General features: G+C 31.5%; 2 protein-coding genes across 2 annotated transcripts; both read left to right on the forward strand.

The window, feature by feature from the left end:
- Positions 1 to 8,457: 8,457 nt before the first annotated feature.
- On the forward strand, positions 8,458 to 10,896 carry LOC127081154 (magnesium-chelatase subunit ChlI, chloroplastic). Its single transcript, XM_051021439.1, has 3 exons — positions 8,458 to 8,758; positions 8,933 to 9,042; positions 9,713 to 10,896. Exons 1-3 carry the CDS (start codon positions 8,653 to 8,655, stop codon positions 10,763 to 10,765), a joined length of 1,269 nt encoding a protein of 422 aa, XP_050877396.1. The 5' UTR covers positions 8,458 to 8,652; the 3' UTR covers positions 10,766 to 10,896.
- A 1,876-nt stretch (positions 10,897 to 12,772) lies between these two features.
- LOC127115191 (uncharacterized) lies at positions 12,773 to 18,445 on the forward strand. Its single transcript, XM_051046792.1, has 12 exons — positions 12,773 to 12,941; positions 12,986 to 13,004; positions 13,116 to 13,232; positions 15,793 to 16,081; positions 16,167 to 16,353; positions 16,459 to 16,592; positions 16,684 to 16,796; positions 16,867 to 17,143; positions 17,333 to 17,485; positions 17,655 to 17,734; positions 17,832 to 17,881; positions 18,068 to 18,445. The coding sequence occupies exons 1-12, from the start codon at positions 12,773 to 12,775 to the stop codon at positions 18,199 to 18,201; spliced, it is 1,722 nt and encodes a 573-aa protein (XP_050902749.1). The 3' UTR covers positions 18,202 to 18,445.
- Positions 18,446 to 19,310: the final 865 nt, after the last annotated feature.

Here is a 19,310-nt window from a genome sequence, read left to right on the forward strand (position 1 = left end):
ATGAATCAAGTTAAATGCAATTGATGTTGTTTGATGTTTGTACACTAACATAACATTGTTTTGTAGGTTGTGAAGTTTGGGATTGAGCTTTGAGCTTGCTTTGTTGTGCATTGCTTTGTATAGTCTGACTGATTGAACTTTTGCTGTTTAGTTTTGTCTGTCTGAATACTAACTGTGTTTGACCGTTTCCAGGTACTTTTAGTTGCTCAGTTCCTTGTGAACTTTTGCTTTGCTTTGCTTAAGCAACTTGCATTGAGGTATAACTTCCTAACTTCATGTAGTCTGGAGACCCGGCTGTTACCGGGCCGGGCAAATAAATGTCTGAAGTCCTCCTTAAGAGGCAATGATTGTGGTTGTTTATTTTTTGTGCCAAGCAGGTGAAAGTCCTTTAAATAAGGCAATTGGTGGAAGTTAGGGATAAGCAATCTATCCCCCACTATTCTGTGAGTCTTCTCCTTGCTCCCATTACATGGTTGTAGCATTGAGATCCAAGCCCAAGATCCTGTGCAGTGCACATTGTGTCAGAGTCTCTGAGTATAGAAGGGTTCCCCCATTCTGGACCCATGCTCATTTGTCAGAAGCTCTCCCTGGTTAGGGATAAGAGCTGTGAGGTCTCATCCTCACTTCATCCTTTCATCTGCTTCACCTTAGCCTCGTAATGGCAAGGTTAAGAGCAAACCCAGCCCGTACAGACGACTCGCTTCGGCAGTCAAACCTATTGTGTGAGCCCCTTGTTTGGCTATAGTGCGTGCTATGTGGATATCTGATTGACATATCTGTTTGAGATGCTTGTTCTCATTTGATGTATGCTTGAATTATTTTGTATGCTTGTGTGCTTGCTTCTTTCCTGGATAGGAGTAGTTTGCTTATGCAAGTAGGATAGAAAACTGAACTTAGGGTAAACGATGCATGATAACACTAGGCTCGAGTCCAGCTCCCTAGTAGTGTGTCGTTCCCCGGTTTCTGGCTGAAATCTTTTTCCCTTTCAGGGGAACTACATCGCCCTGATCCTTGTTCCAGACAAGGTATGTAGGCAGGTGGTCGTGCGAGACCACTCCGGGCAACCTTTTTCTTTTTGCGTGCGTTAACCTGTTATCTGATTGTGTTTGGCTCGGATGCCGACGTAAGCCCAGTGATTGGCAGTCGGGCTCCATGTTTGCCGTTTTGTGTGTGTTTTGGTTCGGATGCCGACGTAATTCCATCCAGTGGTTGTCGGGCTCCATGTTTGCCACCCTTGCTTGTTTGTATGTTTTGTGTTGTTTGGCGTGCGTAAGCCGAACTACAGAGGCTCTGATTCTTGTTCCAGACAAGATATGTAGGCATAAGGTGCGATACCTTATCGAGCTCGTTCCTCTTAACCCCACCTGCGTTCCCTGTGTGTGTGTGTGATGTTTTAGCAACCTTTTCTTTATTCTAGGACGTGGATCCCGTCGAGTACGACGGACGTGAGGGGTGCTAATACCTTCCCCTTGCGTAACCGACTCCCTTACCCTTTCTCTTTGGTCGCGAGACCATTTCCTTTCCAGGTTTCTCTGAGCGTTTCCTTTCCCTATTTTGGGATAAATAACGCGCAGTGGCGGCTCTGTGTTGTATTTTTATTCGAGCCTCGCCGGTTGATTTTTCGCAGGATGCGACATGTGGTGACAAGGTCGAAAGACTAAAGGTTTGTGAACCTTGTGTATTTGGTAAATCCTATAGGATGAAGTTTAACAAAGGTAAACAAATAACACATTGATCCCTTGATTATATCCGTGCTGATCTTTGGGGCCTGCAAGAAATCCTTCACACTCAGGTGCAAGATTTTTTCTATCCATACTTGATGATTACTCACGAAAGTTATGGGTATTCGTTCAGAAAGCTAAGGATGAAACTTTTGAAAATTTCAAAAGTTGGAAGACTCTGATCGAAAACCAAACTGGCAAGAAGGTCAAGAGGTTGAGGACCGACAATGGTCTTGAATTTTGTAATGAGGCTTTTGACAACTATTATGTTGCAGTTGATATTGCAAGGCATAATACTACTTCAGGTACTCCCCAACAAATTGATTTACCTTAAATATTTAATCGAACCACTATGGAAAGAGTGAGGTGCATGCTGGTTAGTGTGAGATTAAAGAATGTTTTTTGGGCTGAGGCAGTCATGACTGCAGCTAACACAATAAATAGGCGTCCTTAGACTTTCTTGGGGATGAAAACACCTAAAGAAGTCTGGTCAAAATGTCCACCTAATCTCGACAGACTTAGAGTATTTGGTTGCTTAGCCTACACTCACATTAGGCAAGACAAAGTTGAACCTAGATCTCTGAGATGTATGTTCTTTGGATACCCTGAAGGAGTCAAAGCTTATAGGTTGTGGTTCCTAGAGCCAAGTCACAAGAGGTGTATCACAAGTCTAGATGTAGTTTTTAATGAAGCACAAAAGGCGTTCAAGAAAACTGATGATACTGGTCGAAATGCTGAAGAGTTGGAACAAGAAGAGATTCCTGTTGAGGTTAAGCATATTCATGCTGAATTGCATAACCCAAATGAATTCGATGAAGAAGCAGAAGTTGTTGACGAAGTTGAGGAGACTGATAATGACTACATGTTGGTAAGAGACAAGCTAAAAATAGTGATCAAGCCACCTTAGAAACATGGTTATGCAGATCTCATAGCTTATGCCTTAATCTCTGCAAGTGATGTTCTTGATGAAGAACCTACAAGGAAGTTGTGAGGAGTCGAAATAAGTCTGAATGGATGAAAGCCATGGATGGTGAGATGTAATATCTTATGATAATAACACTTGGGAGCTGATTGAGAAACCTGCATGGGCCAGGTTAGTCAGTTGTAAATGGATTTTCAAGGTTAAGGAAGGAATCGAAGGAGTGATATCGAAGCGATTTAAGGAAATGTTTGTTGCTATGGGGTTCAGTCAGAAAAAATGTGTCAAATTTAATTATGCGTTCTCATCTATTATAAAGCATAGATCCATTAGAATGTTGTTAGCCATGGTAGTGAAGTTCGACCTAGAACATGAATAGATGGATGTGAAGACAACCTTCCTGTTTTGTGATCTAGAAGAAACAATCCTTATGAGGCAACATGAAGAGTATGCAAAAAAGGAAAAGGAAGATTATGTATGCAAGATGAATAGGTTGTTATATGGCCTAAAACAATCTCCTTGACAACTGAATAAGAGATTCGACACGTTTATGAGACACATAGGTTTCATTAGGAGACAGTTCGATCACTGTATTTACTTCAAATTTTAACATGGGAATTCACTTCTTATATTGTTTCTTTATGTGGATGACATCCTCAAAGCAAGCAACACCGTCGAGGATGCTATGAAGGTGAAGTCTTAACTGGATAAGGAGTTCGACATGAAGGATCTGAGAGCTTCCTCTAGGATTCTTGGGATTGACATCCGGAGAGATAGAAAACAATCGATATTATGCTTTAAAGGTGAGAAAAACACAAGAAGGAGGTTAAATTGTGTTGATTTTTTCTTTCTTTTAGAACTCTTAAGTTAGATTCTAAACACAAGGTTATAGAATCTGAGTTAGTTTGAGTTAGTTAGAGATATGCAACATATTAAAAATGCAAGAAAGAAGAATAACACACAAAGTTATCATGTTTCCCCTTACAAATTGAGAGTAATCCTGTCCCCTTGTACTTACAAGAGATTTTCACTATAATTAAACAAGATTACAATTTGCTAAAGCACACAGGCAAAAGACTTCCTTTACTCAAACACACAAGTAAGAGACTTCGTTGCTCAAGCATACAAGGTTGAGACTTCTTTGCTCAAGCACACAAGCTAAAAAATTCCTTGCTCACACACACAAGCTTGAGACTTCCTTGCTCTAACACACAAGCTAAATACTTCCTTGCACACACACACACACACACACACACACACACACACACACACACACACATACACACACACACATGCACGCACGCACACGCACACACACATGCACGCACGCTCGCACGTACGCACGCACGCACACGCACACACGCAAACACGCACACATGCACACACACATACACACACACACACACACAAACATACATGCACGCACACACACACACACGTACACACGCACATACACACACACACACACACATACACACACACACACGTATGAGACTTCTTGCTTTAGCACATAAGTTAAATACTTCCTTGCTCACACACACACGTATGAGACTTCCTTGCTCTTGCAAACAAGCTAGAGACTTTCTTTCTCAAACACTTAGTAAGAGACTAAGAAGCTTTAAAAGAGACGTTGGGAAATGGTGGAATGTTTCACCAAACTGTAAGGTTAGGTGAAACCTAGTTTGAAAAACCTTTACACAACGAGAACTAGCAGTTGTATCTCATCAGACTATATTAAGAAACTAGAGCTTAAGTCATCACATGATAAATTATGTTCAGAGATGATTAATAACCTATTAGTGTTATCTTGGTCCTTGCGCCTTGACTGACTCAAGTTCTGATAACCAGAAGCAGACTTCTCCAGAGTCTGTTATTCAGAGGCTGATTCCTTCAGACTCTTATGTTTGAATGTTGACCTCTTTAGAAGATGACTTCTTCAGAGTCATTTCTTTAGCTTCTGATCCATCAAAATATGTTCTTCACGTTTCTCTTTAAATGTTCAGATTCAGAATCAATACTTGGATTTTACATGAGATTATAGTTTATGGTTCTGCACACTTGAACAAACATTAGTATATATAATTTTTCTTTAAATACTTTGTTATCATCAAAACCTAAGGGATATGGTATAAATCAGTTTTGTTTCAACAATCTCCCCCTTTTTGATGATCACAAACATAAGTATTTAAGAAAAATGGTTGATCATTTAATTAACTAGTTGACTGCAGGGTCTGAGGTTTGTAACCTTTCCCTGAGTCTAATAGTCTATAACTTTAGATTTGTAAGCCCTCCTGAGTTCTATCTAGGTTAATTAAATTTAAACATTTAACACAAATATAATCCTTCGTAATTTAAGCAAGATAATAACTGTTATGTTTCCGGTGCTTAAATAATTTTATATCTACTCTTCGTTTTATCATCAAAAAAAATAATGAGGAAATATAAAATATACTGAAGAAAAATATTTTCATATATATAAAAAATAAATGTCAGAAAAATGTTCAAAAATAGTTGAAAAGATAAAATAAGGAGGTTGTCCTAAATCTTGAAGCCTAAGGTTTTTTCCTAAGAAGCCCTACGATAGCTTTCAGATCAGAATCCATTTCATCTCTTCGTGCAATAACACTCTACAACTTAACATCCATTTCTTCTTGTTTGGCAGCAATCGAAGACAACTTCTTCTCCAAGTGATATTGCCTTTAATTAGAAGAAGCTACAAACCCAGAAGAGAAGGACTTCAAATTCTACAAATTTGTGTCCGCAAAAGTTCTGAGAGAGTCCCATTTAGTTGCATATGCAATGGGAGCAGATGCTATGAGCCTCTCAACAACCAAATTCTAAATTATATCAAAGATAACAATTTTTAACTCTTCCATTTGGTAGTTTATGTGAGGTGAAAGGTTTAAGTTTAGGTTGATAGAGGGGTGAGGTGTGAAGGGACTACGTAAATGCACCGTGTTAGTTTATGATACAATATATTCTCCCCTAGAAGGTGAGTTGTGATGGTCACATGGTTCAGAATACGAGACTGAGTGTGGTTCTAGTACAATTTGGTCATTTGTGGAATCTGGTAATGTTTGGTTTAAAGTTACTTGTTCAATCTCATTTTGAGGAGCAATTAAAGTGTGAAGCTGAGCAGGATTTGGTTGGGGAGGGTCAATAGAGGGTGTGGTTTCCATATGGATGGTTTAGACAGACATGATGTTTAGAGGTCTCAAATCTGATGTACCCTAATCAGAACTTGAGCGAGTGCTAGAAAAATTAGCATTAGAAGCCTCAACGGGTGGTTCAAGCATAACATTGATGAGTGATGGTTGTTCTGAATTAGAAAAATAAACTAGTTAGTTATAATCAGAAGAAGATTCACCAGCTAGGTGATTTGTAAAATCCTCTAGAATAGATGTTGTAGGTACAATTTCTTATTGAGAGAAATTCCTTAGCATCTGAGCTATGGTAATAGTATATGAATCATAAATTTCTTGATTTTTCATGAGAATTGAAAGGTAGTAGTAAACGAAGAAGATTGTGTCGTCGGTCTAAGGTTTTTGTTTTTGGTACAAGTTTGTTTTTTCTTTGACTCAACGATGCAAATTTGTTGGGATAAAAAAAATTATTTAAAGATTTTTTTTTTGATAAATATACTAAACGTGAAATTTTTTTAAGAGAAAACTTTTTCATTAAAAATTATTAAAAGAGGGGTATTTCTTAAGAGGGAAATGTTACTTTTCTCTACAATAACAAGGGAAAATTATCAAAATAGTGGCTAACAGTTAGGCCTAACTGTTATGACAATTGTTGCAACCAAGGAATGAAGACATTTTTTTGTGAACTGTCGCAATCTATGTGTCGTAAATCTCATTTTTTTATTATAGTGAAATCTGTTGGTAGAATTTCGAGAAGTAGGTTTTTGGGAAACTCTTTGACGGAAAGTCGTCGATGATTAATGTATTACGTTTGAGCCGCTAAAAGGAAAAAGAATGGACACCATTTTGTGTTGAGATTATTGAAGTACAAAGGAGGATAACTTTAGGGTGTTCTTCGAAGATATCGGTGTTAGGCAAGAAACTGATGCCGAGAGTTGAGCGACGGTGGAGTAATTGGAGCGAGAATGAGCTAAGACAGTGTAACCTTCACAAACAAAAGTTTGGGTGAGGAAAATACCAAAGTTTATGAAACAAATGATTACGATTTTGAGCTTTTCGGAGTTGTAGATTTGAAGTGTGGTTTGTGATTCGTGTTTGGACGATGAACAATGTGAATAGTGAACGATGGTGAGGTCAGTGCAAGACTTATAAAGTGAAATTTTTTAATTTTATTTTAGGATTTTCTTCAATTGAGAAAGAGCTTATATATATATATATATATATATATATATATATATATATATATATATATATATATATATATATATATATATATATATATATATATATATATATATATATATATATATATTGATTAAGAGAATGTTTTTAGTACATGAAATGTTTTGGAAAGGATATTTTATTTCAGTAATAAAAATATAACTTTTTTTCATTTTTTTAATTTGATTAAAAAAATATTTTTATAGAAGTCTAATATTTGAGAAAGCACTTTTTTTTCAATCCATCTAAATTTATACCTGTTTTAAATTTAATGGAAGTAATAAAAATTTAATTATACTAATTTTTTAAATTTACACCCATTTTAAACAAATAGGGTGTCTATTGTCACACGCTAATACTTAAAATTGACACTTTATTTACAAATGTATTTCTTATTTACACAAGTTTTTAGTATAATGGATGTAAATTTTAAAAATAATTTTTTTTTAATATTAGTATATAAATATATATATATATATATATATATATATATATATATATATATATATATATATATATATATATATAGATAGATAGATAGATAGATAGATAGATAGATAGATAGATAGATAGATAGATAGATAGAGAGAGAGAGAAATGCACTGATCGTGTAAATTTATTTTACATTGTCAACCAATGAGGATCATGTATTCCGCCAACTCAGACTGAAAATTTTAAAATACTGGTATGACATGACGAAATGATATATTTTTATTGGATGATAGTGTAAAATTACTATTTTTTTAAGAGTTACTACCTAAGCTAAATTAGCACGTATACTATTTTTTTAAGAGTTACTACCTTAAGCTAAATTAGCACGACATATACTATTTTTTTACCAATTGAAAAAAAAAGAAACAATAGATGGTGCAGTTGCCCTCACATACACCTTCACGTATAGGGTAGACCTGAGTTAAATGCCCACATTGCAATCCTTTATCCGACTCTGATTCCATGTTAAATATGCTTGAATTTTAATCCAAAAGTTAGCTTAAAAACTGAGGTTATCCTCACATATTTATACATCCAACAACCCGAAAACCTAAGCAATGTGGGACATCAAATAAATTCCAACATTATAACTATCAAGTTCAACATTTCCATAGAATATATATTAACTAAAAGAGAAAGACAAATAAAAATATTTTTAGTGGAGAAGTGAAACTACCAATTTAACAAGTCAATTAACACCTACCTTCGTGGCATGTTTCTTATATTATACAATATGACAATTCACAATTGTATTATTCCTTCTATTCTAGCTATGGCTACTTTTCAAACCAATATAAAACATTTGTAAATAAGATCTATTAACAATTATTCATTATTTAATTATAATAATTTCAATATTTTATTAAAAAAAGACATACTTACAATGCACATTAATTATTTTTCTAAAATAAACAATTCAAATGCTCTTAAGATACATACTCATAAGTATTTGCAAAATATCAATAGCTTACTAAACACACACTCACATATTTGTGAACTACACCTTTACTATCCATCTTACCAAAAAGGAGAGAGAATCTATCTTCTTATCCTGATGGTTGGAAACCAATAGAAAGCATGCCAGCTGCCATGACAAGTGAATAAAACACTAACCTTAATCTTAGCACAAACAAACTGTGTTTCTTCACCTTCACCTATGGCTTCAACTACACTAGGCACTTCTTCAATTGCGTTTCTTCCTTCACGCTACCTTTCTTCCCCTTCTTCCAACCCTTCCATTCACACACTCTCTCTATCCTCAGGTATATTATCTTTTTTCTTTTTCCTTGAATTTTCTTCTTTTTAGAGGTTATGCAATAGTAGTGTGAAAGAATTGAGAATGACCCGTTTCATATATGTTGTTTCCGTGTCTTAAAGTTGTGTTTTTTCTTCTTTTTGTGATGATCTGAATCTGCATTGAATGGTTGGCTTTGTAGGGCAAAGCTGTGGTAGAAAGTTTTGTGGAGGAATTGGAATTAATGGCACAAAGGGGAAGTCTCGGTTTCCTGTTGTCAATGTTGCTACCGAAGTTAACTCTGTAGAACAGGTATGTACTTAGTTAAGGGATATTCCATTTTAGCAAATTATGGATTGAATTGCATAATCACTTGTGCGACTTTTTGAGTGAGCCTATGGAAACAACTTATGCCATTGCCCATAAGTTGTTTTCAACTTATATAAATAAGCTCACTAGGATAGTTTATGAAAGCAGCTTAATAGTTTATGTGAGAACAACTTCACTTTATTTTATGTTTTATTATAGAAACTACTTTTACATAAGCACTTATATGATTAGTGCTTATGCTATAAGCTGTTAGTTAAATTGTTTATCCAAAGAATGATGTCCAAACAATGTATCTGGCATAAGCACATGTGCAACTGGTTAGGTTGTCATGTCCATAATCTATTTTCAGCTTATATCTTTAAGCTCGGTGGAATAGTTATTGAAACCGCTTATAGGTTATTTGAAAACAACTTAACTTTATTTTATCTTTAGCTATAGAATCTACTTTTACATAAACACTTATATGATAAGTGTTTATGCTATAAGCTGTTAGTTAACTTTTGTTTTTCAAAAGCCTTCTCATTTAACTTGTTTACAAATGTACAGGCTTAGAAAGACTTTTCTTTTAGTGAAGAATCATAATCTTATTTTATCCGAGAAACACCTTTAAGTTATTTTGATTATATTTCAATTATGAACTTTTGATATCCAGGGTCTGAATACTATTGCTAAAGAAAGCCAGAGGCCAGTGTATCCTTTTGCTGCTATAGTTGGACAGGATGAGATGAAGCTTTGCCTTCTCCTTAATGTCATCGATCCTAAGATTGGAGGTGTAATGATAATGGGGGATAGAGGAACAGGAAAGTCCACAACGGTTAGGTCATTGGTCGATTTACTTCCTGAAATCAAGGTTGTTTTTGGTGATCCTTACAATTCAGACCCAGAAGATCCAGAAGTGATGGGAATCGAAGTGCGAGACCGAGTAATAAAAGGAGAGCAACTTTCCATCGTGTTGAGCAAAATTAACATGGTTGATTTACCTTTAGGAGCTACAGAAGATAGGGTTTGTGGAACAATTGATATCGAAAAAGCTCTCACGGAGGGTGTCAAGGCATTTGAGCCTGGACTACTAGCTAAAGCTAATAGAGGAATCTTATACGTCGATGAAGTTAATCTTTTGGATGATCATTTAGTTGATGTGTTGTTGGATTCTGCTGCATCAGGTTGGAACACAGTGGAGAGAGAGGGTATCTCTATCTCGCATCCTGCTCGGTTTATCCTAATCGGTTCTGGAAATCCTGAAGAAGGGGAGCTCAGGCCACAACTGCTTGATAGGTTTGGAATGCATGCTCAAGTGGGGACTGTTAGAGACGCTGAACTGAGAGTGAAGATTGTAGAAGAGAGAGCTAGGTTCGACAAAAACCCGAAGGAATTTCGAGAGACTTACAATGCCGAGCAAGAGAAGCTCACGGAACAAATCACCTCAGCAAGGAGTTTACTTTCTTCAGTTCAAATTGATCAAGATCTGAAAGTGAAAATCTCGAGGGTGTGCGCAGAGTTGAACGTGGACGGATTGAGAGGAGACATTGTATCAAATAGAGCTGCTAAAGCTTTGGCTGCTTTGAAGGGAAGAGACAAAGTGAGTGTAGAGGATATTGCTACTGTCATCCCTAACTGCTTGAGACACCGTCTTAGAAAGGATCCTTTGGAGTCGATAGACTCGGGTTTACTCGTCACCGAGAAATTTTACGAAATATTCAGCTGAAGGTGATAGATAGATAGAACAGTTTCTGAGTTCTGGTATTTGTTTAGAATGTAACCTTTCCTATGGCGGATATTTATTGTCTTTAAACATGAGTAACATTCGTATACAAGATATTCTAAGCCTTTACTTCATGAATGTGTTGCATAATGATTTGTCATACTTAAGCCATGATTAAATAGAGCTCCTAATTACAAGGTCCAACTCCAACTCATTAGAATGTATACAAAAATTCAAAAGAAATTGAGATCAATAGCTTAGTGGTAAAAGATAAAGAGTGAGTAGCTTAGTTGATTGGAGACGATGAAGCAAAGTTTATAATCTTTGTTGTACTTCGTTGTTTGTTGTGTTTGAAGTCATATGTTAATTCTAGTTCCTGGTTTTTGAATGGGAGAAGCTTTCCATTAATGTAACGAAAAAGATTTTCAAATATGGAAGTTCGAAAAACAGAGATGACAATTGATAAGGCTCTTCTATTTGTGTAAAAGTACTTTTTATGAATTTGACTTTCTAATGATTTAAATAAAATAATTACTATAATGATATGAATTTAAAATGCTTAACTCAAATATGTGAATATTAAGAAAGTTTGGGTAGAAATGAGGGAATTTTTTAAATATTAATATCTTTTTAGTGTTGTATCTTAATTTTGAAATTTATTTTGTCCCATTAATTTAAAAAAAAAATCCATATTAATCCCTTAATTTTTTCAAAATGTATCGTATTAGTTATTCTTCTCAAATTAGCGACAAATTTAACGATCGATTTTTGAATTTTATCATTGTCAATTAGACGAAAAAGACTAACATGATAAATCTTAAAGAGTTAAGAGATCAAAATAAACATTTTTAAAATTAAGGGATCAAAATGAACCTTAAAATTATGATACAGGACTAAAATAAAATAAAATAATAAACCTTTTAAATATCAAGCCCAACTTTAAGATTGTATTACGATAAAGTCATAAAAATAAGAGTTACACGGAGTAGAGTATTTCCTTACTATGGTTGTTTAAAAAAACTAAAATAAAAAAAAAATCGAATATAAATGCAAATTGAGCTATTATTAACAAAATAAAAAAAAGATTTAAATGCATTTTTGATCCCTTTAGTTTGAACGTTTTGATCACTTTTGTTTACTTGACAATGATGATTATTTTTAATTAAATGACAAGGATAACTAATACTACTTATTTTAATTAAATTAAATAATAACTTCAATTAATTTTTTAGAAATGAAATTAAATAAAAATTTGAAATTAAAATTTTTAGCCTAAAGTCCATATTACTGTTGCAGTATCATTTTAGTATCTAAGATGTCAAAGGGCTTAACATTGATAAGCTATATAAGCATTTATCTTATGTTTTAGAAAATCGGTGTGAGACTTAGGGCCTGTTTGATTTGATTTTGTAAAACTGTTTTTTAATTTTTAAAATTTGAAAATAAGAAAATTTGTTTGGTAGTCTAATTTTATAAAATTGTTTTTGAAAACTATTCTCTATTGAGAGTTTTAAAAACTAAAAAACTAAAACAGGTTTTAGAGGTTTTGGTTTTTGGTTTTTAGTTTTGGAAATTATGATGAGGAAAAAACAAGGAAAAGTGGTACACTTTTTAAAATGATTTTTAAAAGTAGAATTACCAAACATGTTTTATTTTATTGTTTTTCTTCAAAACTCTTTTAAAATTGATTTATAAAATAGTTTTTAAAAACTATAAATTTTTCAATTTTTAGATTTTAGAAACCAAAAACAATTTCTCCAAACAAGTTTTTAACTTTTAAATTTTTAAAACAATTTTTAAAAACAGAGATACCAAACAGATTTTATTCCATTAGTTTTTTTAAAAACAATTTTTTAAAACTGATTTATAAAATCATTTTTAAAAATAGAAAATCAAAACTCAATCAAACGAGCCCTTAATATAGAACATTATTCAAATTACACGAAAAGAGCATGACATGGTGAAGTGACAAAAAAAAAGACCTATGTCACATAGAGTTGAACATGATGGATGAATGCTATTTTAGAAGATATAATTTGTGATATTGGAGTAGATGCTTTTAAGAAAACTCATGTGGAAGATACTTTGCAAAGAGACCTCGAAGAGCCGTTATATTCAGGATGCAAATTTTTTACAAGATTGTCAGTTATATTAAGATTATTTAATCTTAAGGAAAAAGGTAGATGAATGAATCAAAGTTTCACTAAATTGCTTGAATTGTAGAAAGAAATGTTTCTAGAAGGTAACATGTTGCCGAACCGTAGTTATGAGACCAAGAGATATTGCGTCCAATGGGTTTGGACTATGTCCAAATACATGCATGTCATAATGATTGCATATTATATATGGAAAGGTATGAAAACTTGAAGGAGTGCTCGAGGTGTATGGAGTCACACTACAAGAAGAAGGACACCATTGTTGAAGATGATGATGATGTAACTAGAAAAGGTGTTCATTCCAAGGTGATGTGGTATCTCATATATATATATATATATATATATATATATATATATATATATATATATATATATATATATATATATATATATATATATATATATATATTATTACTAAACGGGTCACTGTCTTGTACGTTGGTCCTTTTTTTAATGAACACGCGTGTCAAAAATATAAATGGATATTTTTAATTAGTTTTGATTTTAATTTAAATTATTTGTGTAAGAAACTTGGTGAATAAACTTTATAAATGTGGAAATAAAAATATTGTATAAATGGTGAGAAGTTAAGTTGAGAAGTTATGAGTTTTTTTTTTTGAAATATTGAGAAGTTATTTATTTATGAGATAATTTTAGTAGTAAAAATTAAGAAACTATTTAAGGGACAAAAATAGATCAGCTCAAACAATCATATTCCCTTTCTATATAGTTATAGTTATTGGTGATAACTTCTTCACTTATATTAGAGATATAAGTTAAACTCTTTAACTTTTAAAATGTAACGTTATTGCATTAATTTTACTACACTAAATTATGTTACTCATTTATGTTCATTTGTTGTTAAAGAGTTGAATGCGGAATTAAGATTCTAAGAATTTCTCTAAATAAACAAAAATACTTTCTTTGTAATGCTCTCTTTAACACTAATTTTTCTATTAGTAGAATACACATTTGAGTTATTCGTTATAAAAATAAATTTTGTCTAAGGTAGTAGCATTTATATATGATAAATCTATTAATAGAGTAAATATTACAATTAATGTTTAAAAATAGTATTTTTTTAGCATTTTTCAAAAGAAGACAAATAGCCTCAAAGTTTGATAGGGACCTAGAGTCACTTTGGACTTTCGCTTTGACTAGTTTAAGTTCTGATTAGCAGGAGACAAATTTCTTCAAATTATGGTCTTTAGAGGTTACTTCTTCAGAGTCTAGTCTTTAGACGTTGTCTTCTTCAGAGTCTAGTCTTCAGCTTCTGATCCTTCAGGTTCTGATCTAAAATTTCTCTTTAGATGCTCACAGTCAGAATAAATCCTTAAATTATTCTTAAAATTTTAGTTTATGATCCTGCACACTTGAATAAATATTAATATACCCAATTGTTCTATAAATAATTTGTAATCATGAAAAGTTAAGGGATATGATGCAAACCAAATATGTTCCAACAAAATTCCCCATCATCGGACCGCCACCATTCCACCACCAAACTCTATCCTTCTATACTAACACACATGCTAACCTTCCACCGTAATATTTATCATTTCCATTCATTCAAACTCTCTCAACTTCTTCAATGTACTTTTTTTATTTCTTCAAGATTCAAAACTTTCCCTTTTTTTAAAATTGTTTATTTATTATACATAATTTTATCTTCAATTTACTTAATTGGAACCAATGTTGGTGGATTATTAAATACACACAAACTACAATTATGTTTAACTTGTATCCAGTCTTATTGTAGTTTTAATATCTAATCTTTAATAATTAATCTATATCCTCAGATTAAAAATTTGTCGAAATAAATGATCATTTTTTTTATATATGAACATGTTAAAAAATTGCTAAAGTTTTAATATTTTTTCATAAAATTAATTTTAACATATATATATTACACAAATAGTATTTTTATTTAAAGACACTTTACCGATGCACACATTTTCGATTTTCATTGCCTAAACATTTAAATATTTCACACAAATAATGAATCAAATAACATTACATTGAACTAGATTCAAGTTTTAGATTTTGAAAATAACTTGATTGAAAGAAAAAAAATATAATTATAAATAATTTTGAGTTATTTTAATAAAACACGTATATAGAGAAGGAAAAAATTAATTGTTTAATTTTAAATTTAATATTAATGAAATATATTTCAAAAATTATACAATATATTACTTTATAACTAAGTCTTATTTTTTTTTTTCATATAAAAAAGGAAAAGTTTATATTTCTAACTAGTATAAAAACATGTTATCTATATTTAATATAATTCAAATAAAAAAGGATGCTGGCCCTATAAATATAAGCAAAAATATGAGTGGTTATTTTGACAAGCTTTTATTTTTTTTCTTGAAAAAAATAGACAAATATACATTTCTAAATATTAAACAACACTAGCCGTTAGTTTCATTAAGGATTTATCCACCCAAATAAGGTTTTCTCAATCAAAGATTTGACCAAGTCAAATCAAGCTAATTAAGATATTTGGTGAAAAATAGAAAGTAAATTAGCTATAAAATCCGTCCATTACACCATTAATCAATTGCACAACTTATTTATACCATCTTATATATTTTTCAAAACAGGGTGCCCTCCTAATTGATTCAGTTGTAACTTGCAATGAAGCAATATCAATTTATATTTTTTATATGTCTTTCTCTCCATCTTATTGAGTCCATTCATCTTGTTTCTACATTTTCATTAAGGACACCAAGGTATGGTCACATTTTTTCTTTATTATGCATACTTGAATTAGTTGAGGGAAGTTATGATTATAAAACAAATAAGGATTCATACCTGTGTTAACTTTTTGTCATCTTTTATAATTATTTTTTATTTCAATTCTGATATCAGGAAATTAATCAAACTACACAGCTTTGCACGTTTGGCTTCAACGGATACAAAAGACATTGACACATTTTTCTATAAACAAACATTAGATCATTTCAATTATAAACCTGAAAGCTATAATACTTTTGATCAAAGATATTTGATCAATTTTAAATATTGGGGTGGAGCAAATTATTCTGCTCCAATATTTGTTTATTTAGGTGCAGAAGACGCAATCGATCCTAGTCCTTATTCAGTAGGATTTATGATTGACAATGCACCTACTTTTAAGGCCCTTCTAGTATACATAGAGGTATAAATAAATAAATATTTTTAATATTTGTTATTGAATTCAAATATATGATTTATTTTTTATATTTTTAATAATTTCTTATCAGCATCGGTACTATGGAAAATCAATACCATTTGGATCTAGGGAAGAAGCATATAAGAATGCAAGTACTCTTGGGTATTTAAACTCGGCACAGGCACTTGCAGATTATGCAGATGTGATTATCCACATCAAAAAAACATTGCAAGCTCAAAATTCTCCTATTGTTGTAATTGGAGGATCATATGGTGGAAGTTAGTCTCTCATATTATGTTTTTTTTTAAATTAAAAAAAACTTACTTCATTTTTCTCATATTCATATTTTTTTTTTCTTGGTTAAAAATATTTTTATTATGCAGTGTTGGCTTCATGGTTTAGATTAAAATATCCTCATTTGACTATTGGTGCTTTGGCCTCATCTGCTCCTATCCTCAGCACTGATGATATCGTTCATCCCAATGCTTATATGGATGTTGTTTCAAGGGATTTTAAAGTAATTTGCCATGCTATATTTTCTTTTTAAATGTATTTATGAAAAATAATTATTAAAAATTTGCGTTATGAATAATCGATTTTGTTTTCAGGAAGTCAGTGACACGTGTTATGAAACAATACTTAATTCTTGGTCTGAAATTGACAGAGTAACTTCTGAAACAAACGGTCTTTCTATTCTTAGCAAAAAATTCAACACCTGCAGGTAACAAAAAAAATATTAATTTGATTATAGCAAGTAAATAAAATATTTTAATGTTATCTATTTCTTGCAGTCCATTGAACAACTCTTCTGAATTGTCTCACTATTTAGAAAACATGTATGTTTTTGCTGCTCAATACAATCATCCTTCGAGTTCTCCGGTTACTACTATATGTAATGGAATTGATAAAGCTTCTTTTGGAAATGATGTTCTTGATAAAATATATTCTGGCATTGTGGCTTTCATTGGAAATGACACATGTCAAATTAATGATCCTACATCTATATCTGAGACACCTATATCTGAGACTGATATTGAGACTGAGACAAGGATGGGTTGGGGATGGCAGGTATATATAATCTCATTTATAAGTAAATAAATTTATTTTATTAAAATAAGTAAAGTTGGTGAACTATTTTTTGTCATTTTATTAGTTATTTTTATTGATAATATATATTTAAAATATTTTTCTTATAATATTATCTTTTAGATCTATATAAATGATATTATAAAAATAATATAATTTGTTTTAATTTAGATATGTAGCGAATTGGTGGTACGACACGGAATAGGAAATGATACTATGTTTCGACCTTCCCCCTTTGACTTAGAGAAATACATTTCAAATTGCAAGGAAGAATATGACGTTTCTCCTCGCTCACATTGGATTTCTACCTACTATGGAGGCCATGTTAGTTTTTTTTCTTCTCATCTCAAACAATAACTTAATTATTTACACACTCTTTTCTTAAGACAAAATTTATATTTAAATCTTATTTTCAATTGCATTGATACAAAAATACAAAATATGTATTTTCTTAAATTATTAATGATAAAAATTAACGTGTGATTAATATCAGAATTTGAAGACGATTCTTCAAAGATTTGGAAGTAATATTATTTTTTCAAATGGGTTACAAGATCCTCTTAGTAGTGGCGGGTAAGAACCATATATAAAATCTAAAGTTATATTCATCTTTAATTATTTTTGAATCAAATATATCAAATTAAAATATTGTTGTTTTTACACATTTCAGAATTCTACACGACCTATCAAAAAGTATTGTTGCTATATATACAAAAAAAGGTATGCCGCCTTTTATATATATATATATATATATATATATATATATATATATATATATATATATATATATATATATATATATATATATTATTAAGTCACTTTTCTAATTTTTTATTGAGAGTTAAAACGAGAAAAAGACACAATCATTTCACTTAATCATAAATTTAATAATTATTCATTTTTCAGGATCTCATTGTCTAGATATTCAGTCTTCATCACCGAGTGATCCAGTATGGCTGATTAAACAAAGAAAACAAGAAGTCAAGATTATAAAACGGTGGATTGCACAATATTACACTGATCTTGATGCACTCCATTGAGTACCACATTTCCAAAATAATTTATTTATAGAATAAAAAAAACAGTGTGTTTATTAACTATTGTCATGCACTTGTCAGAGTAGTGTTTGATATTCTTATGAATCGTTGTGATCGTTTTCTCTTTATGTGTCCTTAGACTTTTTTTATGTATAAGATATAATAATAGTAATCATCTCTGATGATTACAATTTTATATTGATCATGAATAATATACTATGGAAACTATCATTTGGAAAAAACAAAAGTTTAAGTTTTATACATAGTTAGTAAATCACAACTAATCAACCATTAATATCTTTTAAATTTATTTAAAATCAACTTTATTGTAATAACATGTATTTACTTGTTGTAAAGGTAATCTTAAGAAATAAATGGAATTTCCCAGCTAAATTTTCTAGAAGGGAGACATGATCGCCTAGCAAATCCTCACTTTATGCAAACAAGCTCAAAACACAATTTAAATTTTTTTTGACACATTTACACTAAAGGAAACAAAAAAGAATGACCAAGGAAAACAAGGTGGATCAACTCAAGGATTTGATTTACTAAGCTTTGGATGTAATATTTGTTATAAATTATTAATAATTAATAATTTTGAAGTGTTGTAGTAGACGGTTTGTATTTTGAATTTTGAAATAGGAAATAGTTCGTGAAGTGTTGTAGAATACGAAACAATACAATATTTAAAAACTGTTGGTGTAGACGAAATAGTGCAACATTTAGTAAAAAGTAATGTTGTGAGCGAAACAATGCAATATTTGAAAAGTGTTGTTGTAGAAGAAATAGTGTAATATTGAGCAAAAGTGTGGTTGAAAGTGTGTATTTTATTAAGGGTCGCAAGTTTATGAAAAATATGTTTGACCTATAAATTTAGCATTATGGATTCAGAAAAATACATTAGAAAAACCTATCTTCTTCACAAAAAATTACGGATTTCATCTTCCCTACATTCGAGTTTTCATCGATCTTGTCGCAAATTCGAGTATATGTTGAATTATCCTAGATATTTCTATATAGAAACTCTAAGACAAACTGAGTGCTTGAAATACTATAAAAAAAGTGATTCACTCACGATTTTAGTCTCTACCATTTGATTTATAATTTAATTC

This window comes from Lathyrus oleraceus, chromosome 1 (genome assembly GCF_024323335.1).
Source record: "Lathyrus oleraceus cultivar Zhongwan6 chromosome 1, CAAS_Psat_ZW6_1.0, whole genome shotgun sequence".
Taxonomy (NCBI): Eukaryota; Viridiplantae; Streptophyta; class Magnoliopsida; order Fabales; family Fabaceae; genus Lathyrus; species Lathyrus oleraceus.